We start from the raw sequence: 15295 nt of genomic DNA on the forward strand, positions 1-15295 counted from the left end.
GGGAAGGAGAAGGGGAAGAGCGGGAGGAGGAGAGTGGTCATCCTGGAAGCCACAGCCTAGGGGAAAACTTTCTAGAAGGAGGGCATAAACATCAGTGTCCCAGGATGCTGAGAGGCCGGGAAAGGTGAGGTCTCAAGGCGTCCATGGGGTTGTGGTGACCCCAAGATCACTAAGCACAGAGCAAGGACTGCTGGGGTTGGAAGGGGAGGAGCGGGGGCTGAGGTTCTGGTGGCGCCAAAGCCAGGTGTGATGTAGGCTTTAGGGGGAGTGAGGGAGGGGAGAGTGTTCCCTGAGCGCGCCTCTTGGGGAAGGTAGGGATTCTGGCTGGGGCTTCTCGGCTCCTAGGAAAGGAGGTGGTGCGGGAGGGAGGGGAGAGCGCCCTGCGGCCGCAGGACCAGCAGGTTGCGGCCCAGGGTCCGCGCGCTGTCACGTATGAGCGGTGCTGGAGGAGCCTCAGCGCGACAGAACTGGCTGGAGACCGGGGATGTGGCACAGAAAGAGTTAAAGGGCACCCTAGGGACCGCCCCGCCGGTCCACCCATGTCGGCCCCCACTCCAGCCCCCATCTGCTCTGCAAAGAGGCACGGTGGGGGCGAGTGCGGGTGTGGGTTCATCCAGAAAATCAGGAAGGCAGCAGGAAAGAAGCGGCGAGAACCCAGGAACACTGGAGGAAGGGCGCAAGGAGGTGCCCCGCCCAGGGATGCGGAGGGAGCGAGAGGACCGGGCGCTGAGCCACGGCCCCCACGCCCCGCCGCGCTCCTCCACACCTGGGGTGTCACCGCGGGGAGCCAGGACCCGCCGTGATCGCCACCTGCCGTGCCGGGGTCCGTGGGGTCAGGGGTCTGCCGGACCAGGATCCAGGGGACCAAGTTCTGTGCGGCGAGGGACCGCGGGGCGGAAGTCAGGGCTCCGAGTCTGCTTGTGGCCGGACGGGGTCCGCTAGCGGGTCCGAGTCGCTCTGCGGGGCTTACCGCGCAGGGTGGGCAGAACCGAAGTTCTCGGGGAGGCTGCGCGCGGGGCGGGCGGGGACCCTCGGCTGCTGCTCCCACCCCCGCGCTCCCGCCCCGCGCCCGCCCCTCCGCCGCCGCCCTCGCCCTGCGTCGCAGCCGGAAAGTTGGCTCGGCTGGCTTGGGGCGCGGGCACCGACGCCGATCCCGCAACGCCGTGGAGACTAGCGGCCACCGGGGCTCCGACCCGACCCGAGCGCTCCTGGAGGACGGCGGGAAACCGAGCTGAGCCCGGAGCAGCGCCGCGCGGTGAGCACCCGGGCCGTGGCCCGGGGGGGACGTTCCGGAGCCGACCCGGGCGGGGCAGAGACTGCGGGGCTGGGGATGCAGCGGGGCCGGGGGCGCAGCGGCGCCGGGGTCAGGGGCGCGGGGCGCGAGGAGGGGGAAGCGGCTGGCGGTCTCCGGGGGCCCGGCTGGCGCGGTCCTCAGTCCCATCGGATACCTCCGTTCCCAACCCCGGCTCAGACGCCCCCCAACCCTGGTCCTGCACAGTCGGGCAGGCCCAGGGGTCTCAGTGCCTCCTGCGTCCTCCGGTCCCGGGAGCGCGGCTGGGGGCGGGGGTGTCGCTGGCTGCCTGGCGCCAGGGCTGCCACCCTTTGCCGGACTCGCTCCTCCCTCCGGTCTCCCGGCTCCGCCGCCCTGGGAGCGCACAAAGTGCCGCGGATGCGCCCTCGGGCGCGGGGTCTCAGCAGAGCGCGCTCCCCTTGCCGGCTCCGGCCCCTAGGACTGCCCCGGAGCGCCGGCGTTGCCCGGGATGGGGTGGGGGTGTCTGCGCCCCGCCTGGCCGCTCCTCTTCCGCGGCCCACACTGGCGACTTTGACCCCGACAAGCGGGTCACTGCCCTGTCCGGCTCCGGCCTCTCCAGCGCCCCCCTCCACCCCACTACTCGGCCTCGGGGTTTATGCTCTGATCCCGGACCTCTCGGCGCCTGCATCCTCCGAGGACCAGCCAGGGCTGCTTCCCGCCGTTGATGTTGGGGCGCGAGGGTCGGGGTCGGGGGGGGTGGTGGTCGGAGCGCACCTGGCCGGGACCCAGGCCTGCCCCGCCCCCACAGGGTGAGGACGCAAGGAACAGGCTTTGTCAACAGCCTGTGGCCCCTGATCCCGCCCTGGTGCCCTGACCTTCCGACGATACCTTCTCTGGTTTCACAAAAACATCCCGGCTACCACGGCTACCACCCTGTACTCCTCCGAGCTACTGAAAGCGTCCGGGAGGCCCCTTGGGAACCTACTGTGGAAGCTCACTGCCTTCCTCGACCAGTGGCTGCTCCACCCATCCTAGGGGCCCAGCTCCAGGTCTGCGGGTCCCTCAGCCGCCCCCACCCCCCGTGGGAATTGGTGGAGCCTGATGGAGCCATGAGCACCCTAGTCACGTGTTCTGCCAGGGCAGGCACAGGATAGTCCATGGGTGCCAGCCCTGCTGAGCAACCGGGGCAGTGGAGCTCAAGTGGCCCCAAGCCCTGCTGGTGACTGGTGTGGCCCAACAGATGGCTGTGGGAGGAAGGGGGTGGGTAGCTGGGGGCCAGGGAAGGCTGGCAGTTCACCTCGGGAGCCCTCCCATCGGGCACCTCGGGTACCCTAATCCTCAGCTGACTCCAAGGAGCTTGGTAACCTGGTCTGTGAAGGCAGAGGGTGGGGTCCCTGGTGGGGCACAGAAGCCCGGCCAGGCACTGCAGGCCCAGGAAGCTCAGAGTGGCACCTCCACTGCTGCCTCAGCACCCAGAGTTTATGTCCACTCCTTCAGCCAACAAACGTAGATCCTGGGCGGACTGGTGCCCAGGCATCAGTGTCTCCTGGTGGGGGGAGAGGGCTGGGTGAGATTGGGGTCTCCTGTAGAGGGGAGAGGAATGGGTGAGATCAGGGTGTCCTGTTGGGGGAGAGGGCTGGGAGAGATCAGGGCCTCCTGTCGGGGGAGAGGGCTGGGTGAGATCAGGGTCTCCTGTGGGGGGAGAGGGCTGGGAGAGATCAGGGCCCCCTGTTGGGGGAGAGGACTGGGTGAGATCAGGGTCTCCTGTGGAGGAAGACGGCTGGGAGAGATCAGGATCTCCTGTGGGGGGGAGAGGGCTGGGTGAGATCAGGGTCTCCTGTTGGGGGAGAGGGCTGGGAGAGATCAGGGTCTCCTGTGGGGGGAGAGGACTGGGTGAAATCAGGGTCTCCTGTTGGTGGAGAGGGCTGGGAGAGATCAGGGTCTCCTGTGAGGGGAGAAGACTGGTGAGATCAGGGTCTCCTGTGGAGGGAGAGGGCTGGGTGAGATCAGGGTCTCCTGTGGGAGGAGAGAACTGGATGAGATCAGGGTTTCCTGTTCGGGGACAGGGCTGGGTGAGATCAGGGTGTCCTGTGGGGTGAGAGGACTGGGTGAGATCAGGGTTTCCTGTTGGGGAAGAGGACTGGGTGAGATCAGGGTCTCCTGTGGGTGAAGAGGACTGGGTGAGATCAACAGAGGAGGGTCCCTTCTTCCCTTCAGGCAGCAAAGCCGCTTCCCTTGTGAGCTGGTGTCTCACCGTCATTGATGTGGTGTGGGGTCCCCACTTGGGAAGTTAAACTGTGCCCTGTCCCAGGACCACAACCGGCTCAGCCCTGCTCTCCAGGCTGGGCTCTCTCCTGGAGGCTCAGCTGGCTCCACCCATCCCTGTTGAGATAAGCAGCTGGAGTGTCCCTACCCACATGGGACCCACTGCCCTCAGGAAATGGAAAACCTCAGTCTCACTATCAGACCCAGTGGAGAACTGCCCCCATCCCACCTCTTGTATTCAGAGGCCCTGACCCCTAGAGATCCCGGACAAGGGGTGCCTTGATGGGGAGCCCACCTGTGGCCTGTGGGAGCTGGGCTGTGGGGGGCAATCCTCCAGGATCCCCAGCCCCATGTTCCCAACCTTCTGTTGAGGTTGGGAGGACACAGAGAGCCCCCCTCCCTTCTCCTCCCCACTCCTAGGCCCTGAGTGCTTTAAAAAAAGGCCTAGGGGACTGGGCAGCCCACCCCTCCCTCACCTCGATGGGGTCTCTAGACTGAGCGCCCAGCCGGAAGGCAGGCCCTGGAGTGGAGGCCCTCATGTGTGGTGGCACCATCTCCTCTCTCTCGCTAGCTTGGGGTGTTCCCAGTGGCTCTGGGGTTGACACAGCAGTCATTGAAATGACTCCTGTTTCTCTGGCAGAGTTGTAGGGTCAGAGCCAGGCTTGGCCACACTGCGTTCTAAGGGGCTGTCATTTTGCCCAGGGAGCTCCTGGCTGGACTGCTTACCCCTGGGGCCAGCACGCATCCCCCATATCCCATTGCAGGGCCCCAAGGCAGGGAACAGCTTATCGGTCGGAGTCCTTCCTCCCCAGCCCTGGCCTGCATCTCCACCGTCCACCGTGCTCCAGCTGCCCCTTGTACCTCTCCCTGCCCCTTGCCCAGAGCCTCTGGCCCCTCCTGCACTCCTGAGCCTGTCCATCTAGCAGTACCCCTCCTCCAGGGCCCCTCTGGGTGGGGGTGCACACAGTGGGGAGAGGCAGCCCCTGCTGCTCTTCGCCCAGCCTGGTGCAGTGGCCAGTGCTGCCCAGGGCAGTGGCAGTGGATGGGGCTGTTTGATTAGAATCAGGGAAGATAAGGCCCCTTGTGTGACCCCAAAGCTGGGGATGACAAAACTGCCCCTCCTGCCCCACCCACCTGCTGCTCTGTCAAGAGAGAGCCCCCAATTCTGTGGTTCCTTGGTCCCCAGCACTAAGCCTGCCGGACTCCTCACCTGGCTCAGGGACTGGGCGTCAGTGACACACAGGTCCTGCCTCCCATTAGCCCCTTCATGAGCCCAGGGCCCAAGGGCTGGGGTTGGGAGCCCCTTAGCAGGCTGTGACACAGGTGCCTGTCCCTGTCATTCAGCTGTCAACCTGCATGGCACATCTCAGGCCCCGTTAGCGGGAGGAGCCCCAGGTGAAGCTGGCCCCACTCAGGATCACCCAGCCACTGCCTGGAGGAGGCTAAAATCCAGGCTGTACTGTGGTGGCCCATGTCCAGCCCTGCCCAGAAACCCTCTGCTCCAACTGCAGCCTTTGCCCCTCCTTACCCCTCTCCCTGGTACTGCCTTCCAGCTGGCCAGCCCTCCATCTGCCCAGCCATCCATCCACACCTCTTACTCTGAGGGTGCCCCAAAGAAGAGCCCATCATAGTCCGGGGGCTCACAGCCAGCCACTCGCAGGACCCTGTACACATACCCCACAGGAAGACCCTCCCTGCGTCTCCCATGGAATTCGGTGTGTTCAAAAACTGGGCTCCATAGCAGTGTAAGGCCGATTTCTGGGGTTGTTGCTGCCCCGAACTCCCAGCTCAGATGCTGGCTCTGGCCTGGGACCAGGCGCTGTGCCTCCTGCAGCCCCAGCAGGCACCACGAAGGCTGTCCTCCTCACCCTGTGCCCCCACCCCAGGCCAGCTCCTCCTTTGAGCCGGCGCTGGCAGTGCTAATCTCAAAGGAATGTGCAGCCAGCCAGTGGCATCCCAGGGACCCAGGAAGCCCAGCTGAGCCTTGCACAGCACCCCTGGGGCATCGAGGCACTCCATTGCTGGGCAGGGGGCATGCATGCAACAGACCCCCACACTTGGGGGTGGGGCCCACACTTGGCCTGGCGCAGCTGCAAGCCAGCCCAGCCACCTTGCTCACCGTGACCCTGGGGCCAAGTGATGGAAGGTCCAGACACTGCCACCCTCACGCTTGGCACGTTGGCTCGTCAGTCTGGCAAGCCAACTTTCCCAGGGGCTAAGAATAGGTGAGGAGAATGGTGAGGACCAACCAGCCGGGGGCTGTCAACTGAGAGAGGAGGTCAGCATCTGGGGAGGCTGGTCCCCCCCAAGACCATTGGGCCACCTGACAGGATGGTGGCTGCCACCAGCACTGAGACAAGGGTCTCTGGGACCCTGAGAGCTCCCAGCCAGCCAGTCCTGGGTGACAAAAAAGCCAGCTCCACCAGGGGAGATGGTGCAGCCCCCATGACCCTAGTCAAGACCTCCTGGCACGTGGGGGCTGGTCAGGTGGCCCGAGCTCCCCCTGTCAAAAAGTGGCCCTTCCTGGGGTCTCCTCCCTCCCAGCTCCCTCTATCCATAGGACCCTGAGGCTCAGAGGAGCAGCTTAACGGGAGAAGGACGCCCCCCTGGCCAGGACTCCCCAGGCTCTGCCACTCAGCAGCCCTCAGAGAAGCGTGCACACCCACCAGGACTGAGTGGCCCCAGACGTGCAGTCCCTGCCAGATGTTGGGGGCAGCTAGCTGCCCAGAGGAATGCCTCTCTTCCAGCCACGCCAACCTTTGCTGCTGCTGCTACTGCTGGTCTGTCAGGTGAGGACTCACACCACCCTCAGCACCCAGGGGCCTCCCATGAGGACTGCACACTGATGGCTGTGTGCCTGCCTGCCTGTCTGCCTTCCTGCCCATCTGCCTGCCCACCTGTCTGCCCATCTGTCCATCTGCCCGCCTGCCTGCCTGCCCGTCTGCCTGCCTGCCTATCTGTCTGCCTGACTGCCTGCCTGTCTTTCTGTCTGCCTGGTTGCTTGTGCATGTGTCCCCCAGCCACAGGCCCCCTCTGCTCAGGTGATGGACTTCCTATTTGAGAAGTGGAAGCTCTACAGTGACCAGTGTCACCACAACCTGAGCCTGCTGCCCCCTCCCACTGGTAAGTCCCCACACAGAGTCTTCCAGCCTGGGCCCCACCTGAGCTCTCTTCATGGGAAGGTTCCTGGGTGCTTGTGAAGCCCTGAAGCTACCCCGCCAAGGGGGCCATGTCATTCCTCAGGTGCCACTGCCACTGGCAGGTGTGGTAACAAGGTAACTGAGCCACAAATCTGGGGACCTGCCCAAGGCTGCAGAAGCAGGAAATAACAGAATGGTGGAAACTGGCTGCTGCTGCTGTGTGCCCCCAGGCCCAGGCGGGTAACACCACCTATGCCCATGGAGCTTCCAGTGGGCAGACAGTGCCAAGGTGTGGGAGGGGAGACCCAGAGGGTCAGCAGAGCACACAGGCCTGGGAGGGCTCTCATGACCTGGTCACTGTCACTGGGGGTTCAGGGAGAGGCTGGGGCTGGAGGACTTGCTGGGGAGGCAGTGCCATGGTTCACACAAGGGAGGCGGCCTCCGCTGGGCAGAGGGGAGCAGGTGTGGCAGCCACAGCTTAGCAGTGCACCTAGGAAGGACGAAAACTGCATTGGGCTCAGCCTCAGAGAGGGAGGTGACTCGAGACGGTCATGGGGAAGGGAGGACGCCAGTGTAGGTTTAGGGCAGATTTGAGATGGGAGGTCTTCAAGGGAAGCTGTCCTGGCAGAGCTGGAACTCAGGGCGGGGCTGGGGGATTTTGGGGAAGGCTGGTCCGTGGGAGGTGGTGGTCAGGTGGGGGAGGTGGTGGTCAGGTGGGGGAGGTGGAGGTCAGGTAGGGGAGATGGAGGTTAGGTGCGGGAGGTGGAGGTCAGGTGCGGGAGGTGGTGGTCAGGTGGGGGAGGTGGAAGTCAGCTTCAGGAGGTGGAGGTCAGGTAAGGGAGGCAGCAGCCCAGACTACCTCCTGGGGGAGGTGACTGCAGAACCCAGGCTTCCAGAGGGAGGAAAGAGGCCTGCTGAGGGAGCCCTTTCTTCCTCCCTGCCCCGCCCCACCCCACTCTGCAGAGCTGGTCTGCAACAGAACCTTCGACAAGTATTCCTGTTGGCCGGACACTCCCCCAAATACCACAGCCAACATCTCCTGTCCCTGGTACCTGCCTTGGCACCACAAAGGTACCCATCGAGGGGCAGGGCTGTGGGAAGGGTGGGCCTGGGGTGGGGCTGACCACAGCCTGCCCCACACCCCCAGTGCAACACCGCTTCGTGTTCAAGAGATGTGGGCCCAATGGGCAGTGGGTGCGAGGACCCCGGGGGCAGCCTTGGCGAAATGCCTCCCAGTGCCAGATAGACGGCGAGGAGATTGAGGTCCAGGTCAGCCGGTGGCGGGCAGGCGGGCAAGGTGGGTCTGGATGGGGCACAGGGGCTCCACCCGGCCCTCACAGGCCACTGTGACTCACAGAAGGAGGTGGCCAAGATGTACAGCAGCTTCCAGGCAATGTACACGGTGGGCTACAGCCTATCCCTGGGAGCCCTGCTCCTCGCCTTGGCCCTCCTGGGGGGCCTCAGGTAGGATCCCGCCAGCACCCGGGGCGGCTGGAGAGGGCAGGGAGGAGGGAGATGCTGACTGTCTGTCCCCACAGCAAACTGCACTGCACCCGCAATGCCATCCATGCCAACCTGTTTGCATCGTTTGTGCTGAAGGCTGGCTCCGTGCTGGTCATTGACGGGCTGCTCAGGACCCGCTATAGCCAGAAGATCGGGGACGACCTCAGTGTCAGCATCTGGCTCAGTGATGGAGTGAGCCCCCCGCCCCAGGTGGCCCCACAAAGGCAGGTGGGTGGGTGGGCAGGTGGCCACGTGGCCACGCTCACACTGCACCTGTGCCAGGCAGTGGCCGGCTGCCGTGTGGCTGCGGTGTTCATGCATTATGGCATCGTGGCCAACTACTGCTGGCTGCTGGTGGAGGGCCTGTACCTTCACAGCCTGCTGGGCCTGGCCACCCTCCCCAAGAGGAGCTTCTTCCGCCTCTACCTGGGCATCGGCTGGGGTGAGTGGGCTGGCACGGGAGGGGTTGGGCATGCTAGCCCGGCCTTTCGACCACAGCTACTGCCCCCCACAGGTGCCCCCATGCTGTTCGTCATCCCCTGGGCGGTGGTCAAGTGTCTGTTCGAGAACATCCAGTGAGTATGAGCAGCTGGGCAGCCCAGGGAGGGGCCTGGGGTCTGGGGAGCAGGGCTCTGCCCAGAGGCAGGGAGGGGCTTGGGATGAGCCTGGTACTTGGGGAGGGGGGTCATTCTCAACCTTCTCCCTGTCTTTCCTGAGGTGTGAATTAGATCCTGGCAAAACTGGGCTGGGAGTGCTGAGGGGCTGAGGGGCTGGGCGTGGGGCTCCATTATGTGAGTGGTCTGGCATCACAGGTGCTGGACCAGCAATGACAACATGGGCTTCTGGTGGATTCTTCGGTTCCCCGTCTTCCTGGCCATCCTGGTGAGATGAAGATTGAGGAGCACACCCCAAGCCCCTCCTCCCTTGGTGTCCCAGCTTGCCTCAGGAGACAACAGCATCCTGCCTGGGAGGGCCAGGAGGGAGCCTCGCACCCAGCAAGGACACCGGGACACTGGCCAGCACCCTGGGCACTGAGCCAGGCTGCTCCTCCCTGGCCGGATGCCCACCATCCCAGGGCCATGTGGCCCAGGGCCTATCTGGCTGCCAGGCCCACCTGCAGGAGAGTCGGCTGGGGCCTTCCAAGGGCACAGAGCTGTCCCCTGGGGCTTGGGGTGGCCCTGACCGGCACCCTTCTCATGCAGATCAACTTATTCATCTTCATCCGCGTTGTTCATCTACTCGTGGCCAAGCTGCGAGCACGGCAGATGCACCACACAGACTACAAGTTCCGGTGGGTGCCATGGCGGGCCAGCGTCTGGAGACCTGGAGACTCTCAGGGCCAGAGGGGACCTGCGGTGGGGACTCCAAGCTCCACATGGATGATGTGGGCCAAGGGGCAGGGGTGGTGGGTGCCACGGTGGGGATGGCATCTTGAGATCTGGAGCCTCTCAGGGCCAGAGGGCACCTGGGGCAGGGACTCCAAGATCCATGTGGGTGGTGGGTGCTGTGGTGGGGCTGGTATCTTGAGACCGGGAGACCCTCAGGGCCAGAGGGCAGCTGGCGGTGGGGAGTCCAAGCTCCACGTGAGGGTGGCAGGTGGCTCAGGCTCTGCCTCCGCAGGCTGGCTAAGTCCACGCTGACTCTCATCCCCCTGCTGGGGGTCCACGAAGTGGTCTTCGCCTTTGTGACAGACGAGCACGCCCACGGCACCCTGCGCTCTGCCAAGCTCTTCTTCGACCTCTTCCTTAGCTCCTTCCAGGTGCCTGCCCGCCCTCCAGTACCCCTATCCAGGGCACAGAGTGCCACCCCTGACCACTCTCTCTCTCCAGGGCCTGCTGGTGGCTGTCCTCTACTGCTTCCTCAACAAGGAGGTAGGTGGGAGTGGGGATGTCTGAGACCATCAGCCCTGGCCGTCAGGGTCAGGGGCACATGGATATCAGCCCCACCCCTGCCCAGGGGTTGGAGCACACGCAGCCCAAGCATTTCCCTCCACCTCCACTTACTGGGTGCAGTTGCCATAGCGCTGGGTGTCAGGCCCCCAAGACAGGTTGGCCTCGACCCCATCGTCAGGGTGTACACAGTGGGGAGTACCCAGGTGTCTGCAGACTGTGCTTTCCATGGCAATGGCTGGGTGGCCTAGGGAGCCACCAGGAAGGCTGGCCGGCATAGGGAGCCACCAGGGAGGCTGGCCACCTGTGCCCAGCAGGGAGCTTGTGTCACCCTGTGTGCCTCAGAGCGGAGACTGGGCATCTCCAGCGAGGCCCACAGCAGGTTCTGGCAGGGCAGAGATAACAGGCAGTCCCTGGGACTGGCCTGCCTCACCCTGCCCCCAGGTGCAGTCAGAGCTGTGGCGGCGTTGGCACCACTGGCGCCTGGGCAAAGTGCTACGGGAGGAGCAGAACACTAGCAGCCACAAGGCCTCATCTGCGCCCAGCTTCAGCTCTCCCAGCAAGAAGCTGCGGTTTGGGAGCGGTAGAGGCAGCCATGGTGCTGGCCAGGATTCATCTGTGGCAACCCCCTTGGCCGGTGGCCTCTCTAGGTTAGCTGAGAGCCCCTTCTGAACCCTGCTGGGACCCCAGCTGGAGCTGGACTCAGACACCCAGAGGGTGGCGCTGAACAATCCAGAACTGGAAGCCCAGCTGAGGCTGGGATGGGAAAGCCAACAGCAGCCTCCCCCTACCCCCACCCACAGTGTGGCGATCTGTGAGGTGGGGCCTCCCCTCCCTGTGCCTGCCCTGTCCCTGGTGCAGGGGGGAGCAGAGGAGTCCAGGGCAGGGGTGGGGCACTGTGCTGGGGACTGCACGCCTGTGTCCCCATGTGTCCCGTGATGTCCTACGTGTGTGGAACTGTCCAACAATAAAGAGCTCAGGTGGCCACCACGCGTGTCGGAAAGCAAGGCTGGAAGAGCCGAGGCCGGAGCAGTGGGGGATGGAATAGCGGTGGGTGGTCAGCACCAGCGCGGGTGCTGAGGATCCCCCAATGCCCCAGCTCACAGACAGTTGGTACTGGAACCCCAGAGGGAGGCCAGCCTGTGCCCGTCCAAGCAGGCCCTGGGTACCTTCCCCTCCTGGTTCTGGTGGGCAGTCCCCCTGGACCCTTTCACCACCAGAGGGTCCCCATTCACCAGCAGAGATGTGAGGGGAGCATGAGACATCAGTCCCCCTGTCGAACCTATCCGCACCAGATTCACCCAAGGGCATCTTCTCCATGGAGGCCTGCCCTTCCTGAGCCCCCTGGCCTCCACTTTATCTCCACTCCAGCTGCCTCGGGCAATTTGCAGGCCACCTAGCAGATTGAAGCAGGAAGAAATGAGCCTGAACATTGCCACGAGTCCAGGTGAAGGGGCAGTGCCCGATGTCTCAGCTCTGCACAGCCGCCATGCCACACAGAAAGGTCCGGCCCATGCCGGGCCTCGTGCTACCATGTGGTGGGGGAGCACCCTGCTTGCCAGCCAGCTACCATGTGGTGGGGGAGCACCCTGCTTGCCAGCCAGGGAGCACCAGGAAAGAGCTGCCTCTTGTACACAGGAGGTGCTTCAGGGTGGGGGCTCCCATTGTCTGGGGCACACCCTGAGTCTAAGGTCCCCGGGACCACACAGCAGGGGTGGGGACAAGTCCAGCGTGGATGCCCATGAGATCAGCCCTCCGGGTGGTCCCTGCAACAGGCGCTGTGAGACCTGCTGAGGTGTGTGCATGGGCTGGGGAAGGAGCCAGCCAGGTGGCCCTGCTCTGAGGAGCTGCTGGGAGGTGCGGCTAGGCCCTGGGGGAGGGGGTGCTCACAGCCCCCGCCTGGGCCATGTGGGCTGGAGCCACTCAGGCAGAGCCGGACTAATTGGAGCAAATGAGGGTACAGGAGGCTGCTGAGGAAAGGTAAATAGAATTACTCACCCGCCAGGCACTGGGGCCCTCCTGGGGGGGCCTCACCCTGCCACCCACCACAGGGCCTTTGTGCAAGCCTGGGGCTCTGTGGTTACTGTGATTGGTGGGGGCTGCAAGGCCAGGAGATGGTCCCTCCAGCAGCACCTGCTAGAGGCCTGTGGTCTTTGCCCTTAAGACTTCAGGCCAGCTATACGCCCCACCAGCCTCAGGTCCTGGCTCTCCTCTGAGCCCTGGATGCCCAGATGCCCGTGTGGGGACGAGGCTGTTCTGAGTCAGCACAGGGAGGTTGGCATTCTCCGTCATGCCAGCTGAGCTCAAGGCTGGTAACTGCCCTGGGGAGTGTGCCCCTCACCTGGGGCTTCCTGACAACCCTCCCTATCCCGAGTCCCTCTGCCCTTATCCTCTTTCACCCCTATCCAGTCCTCATCCCTAAGGGAACTGGAGCAGGCTGGTGGAGTCTGGCAGAGTTGGGGGCCTGGCAGGGGCTGGACTCACCTCTGCAATAAACACTGGCCCTAACCAGGCAGCCCCGCAGGCAGGTAGGTGGAGGGACCCACCTTTTTTTTTTTGGAGACAAGAGTCTTGCTCCGTTGCCCAGGTTGCAGTGCAGTGGCATGATCTCAGCTCACTACAATCTCTGCCTCCCAGGTTCAAGTGATTCTCTGCCTCAGCCTCTCTAGCAGCTGGGATTGCAGGCATGCACCTCAACACCCAGCTAATTTTTGTATTTTTAGTAGAGACAGAGTTCTGTCATGTTGGCCAGGCTGGTCTTGAACTCCTGACCTCAAGCGATCTGCCCACTGCAGCTTCCCAAAGTGCTGGGATTACAGGCGTGAGTCACCACACCCAGCTGTAACCCATTTTTTAACTCAGTCCACAGCATCTCCCTCCAACTTGGGCCCTTTGCCCATTCCCCATCTCTACCTCCCCTCCCACCTCTACCTCCAGTGCCTCAGCCCAGTTCCTGCAGAGGAATGCATGGGTATTGCCAGCAGGGTGTGTGTGTGTGAGAGCACACTGCACAGGGAAGGGCCCGTGTAAACATGAAGGGAAACGAATACCTGTGTGTGTCCAGTGGGGAAGGTATGCGATGCCCAGTATCCCAAAGGGGTATTTGCAAGAGCTGTGTGTGGTCTGCGTGCATGGCTGGGAGGGAGAGGACTCTGACCACCCGGAATCTGGTGTGTGCACACACATACACTACTGAGAGTGGAGACCAAGAACAAGGAAAACAGGAACTACATCAAGGGGATCTAGGACAGTGAGTGGTGTGCCACAGGAATGGGGACCTTGAGCCTGGCAGAAGGCTCAGGAGAGACACCCTCAAGGGGATGAACGTGATTGAATGCACTAAGATGTAGAGGAGAGAGTTCACACCTAAGTGACTAGTACATGAAAACTAAACAAATGAAAAAAGAAGGCAAATAGTAACTCCAAAGAAAAGAAAGTTGGTCAGAAAAGAACAAAAGGAGCAGAATTTGCCACATGACTCAGTTCTGAATACCAACACAGACATCGTAATGTAAACACTAACACTGATGTAACTAAAATCAAAGGCAAAAAAACAACTAGGGACAGTGGTGGACAGGAATATTTTGTTATGTACTGGGGATGCGGGAGAGAACAAAATGAGGAAAGCATGAAGTCACAATCCACGTTAGAAATAAAAATACAGACCAAAATTTAAAAACACAAAAATGAAGAGTTCAAAGTGGTCATTTCTAGGCAAGGTGGGTGGGAGATGCCTGAGGGTGCAGGTCCACTTGAGCTGCCTCAGCCTCCCCCAGACACCTGTACTCCTCCCCCTGCACTCACTCAGCCCTGATTCTCCCCCTGCACTTCCTCATCCTCTCCCAGCATTCACTCAGCCCTGATCCTCCCCCTGCACTCCCTTATCCTCCCCCTGCACTCACTCATCCTCTCCCTGCACTCAGCCCTGATCCTCCTCTGCACTGACTCAGTCCCATCCTCCCTCTACACTCACTCGGCCCTGATCCTCTTCTGCTTGCTCTTTGTCTGACCTTGCTCTTCACTGTTTCTTTTTCTACCTCCTCTCCCTGTTGTGTCTAGGGAAAAAGCACCACCCTCAATTCTTCTTTATCAGTCTTTAGAAATCAGCAGTGCTCTGCTAACTCCTCATCTAACTCATCTATCTCCTGAGCCTTGTGGCCCTGCTGAATCCACACTTTAGATCCAGCTCTGCACATACACCTGGACATCCACACCTAGCTGCTGACCCCTGACTTCTTCCTCCCACCATCCACTGCAGAAGCCTCCTAACAGGACCTGCTTCTGCCCTGAATCCTGCAGCCCATTTCCCACAGTGGCCAGATGCTTTGACACCCGAAGTCTCAAGAATCCGATCAGGCCTCTGCACTGCACCTCACTTTACAGAAGTACAGGGGACGGAGGGGCCTGTAAACACCACAAGGATGCAGTGGCCAAAGGCAGAATGTGGGCTACGTGACTGTCCAATGCCCAAGGGTCCTCACAGGAATGGAAGAGGAGGGGCACATTACTGAGAGGCTTAGGGACTCACACACTGCCCTCGATGCTGAGCCAACAGCCCACCTGGAACGTATTCATTCAGCCCTTAGGGAAATAGTGGGCTCTATCGACTATCAGGAAATTGCTCATACTCAATAAGCATTAAATACAATTTTCATAAGAGCTTAGCCCCCCCCCAAAAGAGGTCACTATTTCCTCACTTGTAAACTGGGCTAAAATTTGCCCCATGGAGTTGTCAACATTGAGTGACAGCAGATACAGATAGTTGACGTGCGTGGACAGCAACGGCACAACAGGCAGTGGTCATGGTTGCCTCATTTCTTCTCATTGAAGAAAAGGGAGCATCTCTAGCCACTTAGCCCAGCAGCAGGGCTAAAGAACAGGCTGGGGTGGGAGGACCGTGGCTCTCTGGGGATTAGGTCCAACGGTTAGCTCCCGCAGCCCAGGGGAGCAGGTGTCCACTCTAGCCTCTGGGCCCGTTCTTTACCTGCTCAAGCTGAATGTGGAGACCCCCACTTTGTGACTACAAACTGCTGGGTAAGACCACCTTGTGGGACTGCAGGGCTGACCTCACTGGGAGGGCAGGTTTGCTTTGGCGTCAGGGCTCTGGTCCTGACGGGTGCCCGTTCACAGCCTCAGCCTGGGGACCACCATGAGCTACCCACCCCTCATCCCCGTGCTGGCATCCCTCAAGCTGCAGCAGCGACAGTGGGAGGCAGCTTGTGTCACCCTAGCCTGGTGGGCCCTCA

At 62.2% G+C, this 15295-nt stretch overlaps 1 protein-coding gene across 8 annotated transcripts; it reads left to right on the forward strand.

Annotated features, from left to right (window-relative positions):
- The first annotated feature begins 1103 nt into the window (after positions 1–1103).
- GCGR (glucagon receptor) lies at positions 1104–11039 on the forward strand. Of its 8 annotated transcripts, none has more exons than XM_035302122.2 (14): positions 1104–1255; positions 6078–6306; positions 6538–6640; positions 7621–7728; positions 7805–7926; positions 8015–8121; positions 8196–8352; positions 8443–8602; positions 8675–8735; positions 8973–9042; positions 9363–9451; positions 9781–9919; positions 9990–10031; positions 10494–11039. In XM_035302122.2, exons 2-14 carry the CDS (start codon positions 6250–6252, stop codon positions 10719–10721), a joined length of 1443 nt encoding a protein of 480 aa, XP_035158013.1. In that variant the 5' UTR covers positions 1104–1255; positions 6078–6249; the 3' UTR covers positions 10722–11039. The 8 variants fall into 8 exon arrangements, with proteins under 8 accessions (XP_035158013.1, XP_078231094.1, XP_078231096.1 ...); XM_078374972.1 differs by lacking the exon at positions 1104–1255 and adding an exon at positions 2154–2301; XM_078374968.1 differs by having other exon boundaries at positions 8196–8602.
- Positions 11040–15295: the final 4256 nt, after the last annotated feature.

The sequence above is a fragment of the Callithrix jacchus genome, chromosome 5 (assembly GCF_049354715.1).
Source record: "Callithrix jacchus isolate 240 chromosome 5, calJac240_pri, whole genome shotgun sequence".
Classification (NCBI taxonomy): domain Eukaryota; kingdom Metazoa; phylum Chordata; class Mammalia; order Primates; family Cebidae; genus Callithrix; species Callithrix jacchus.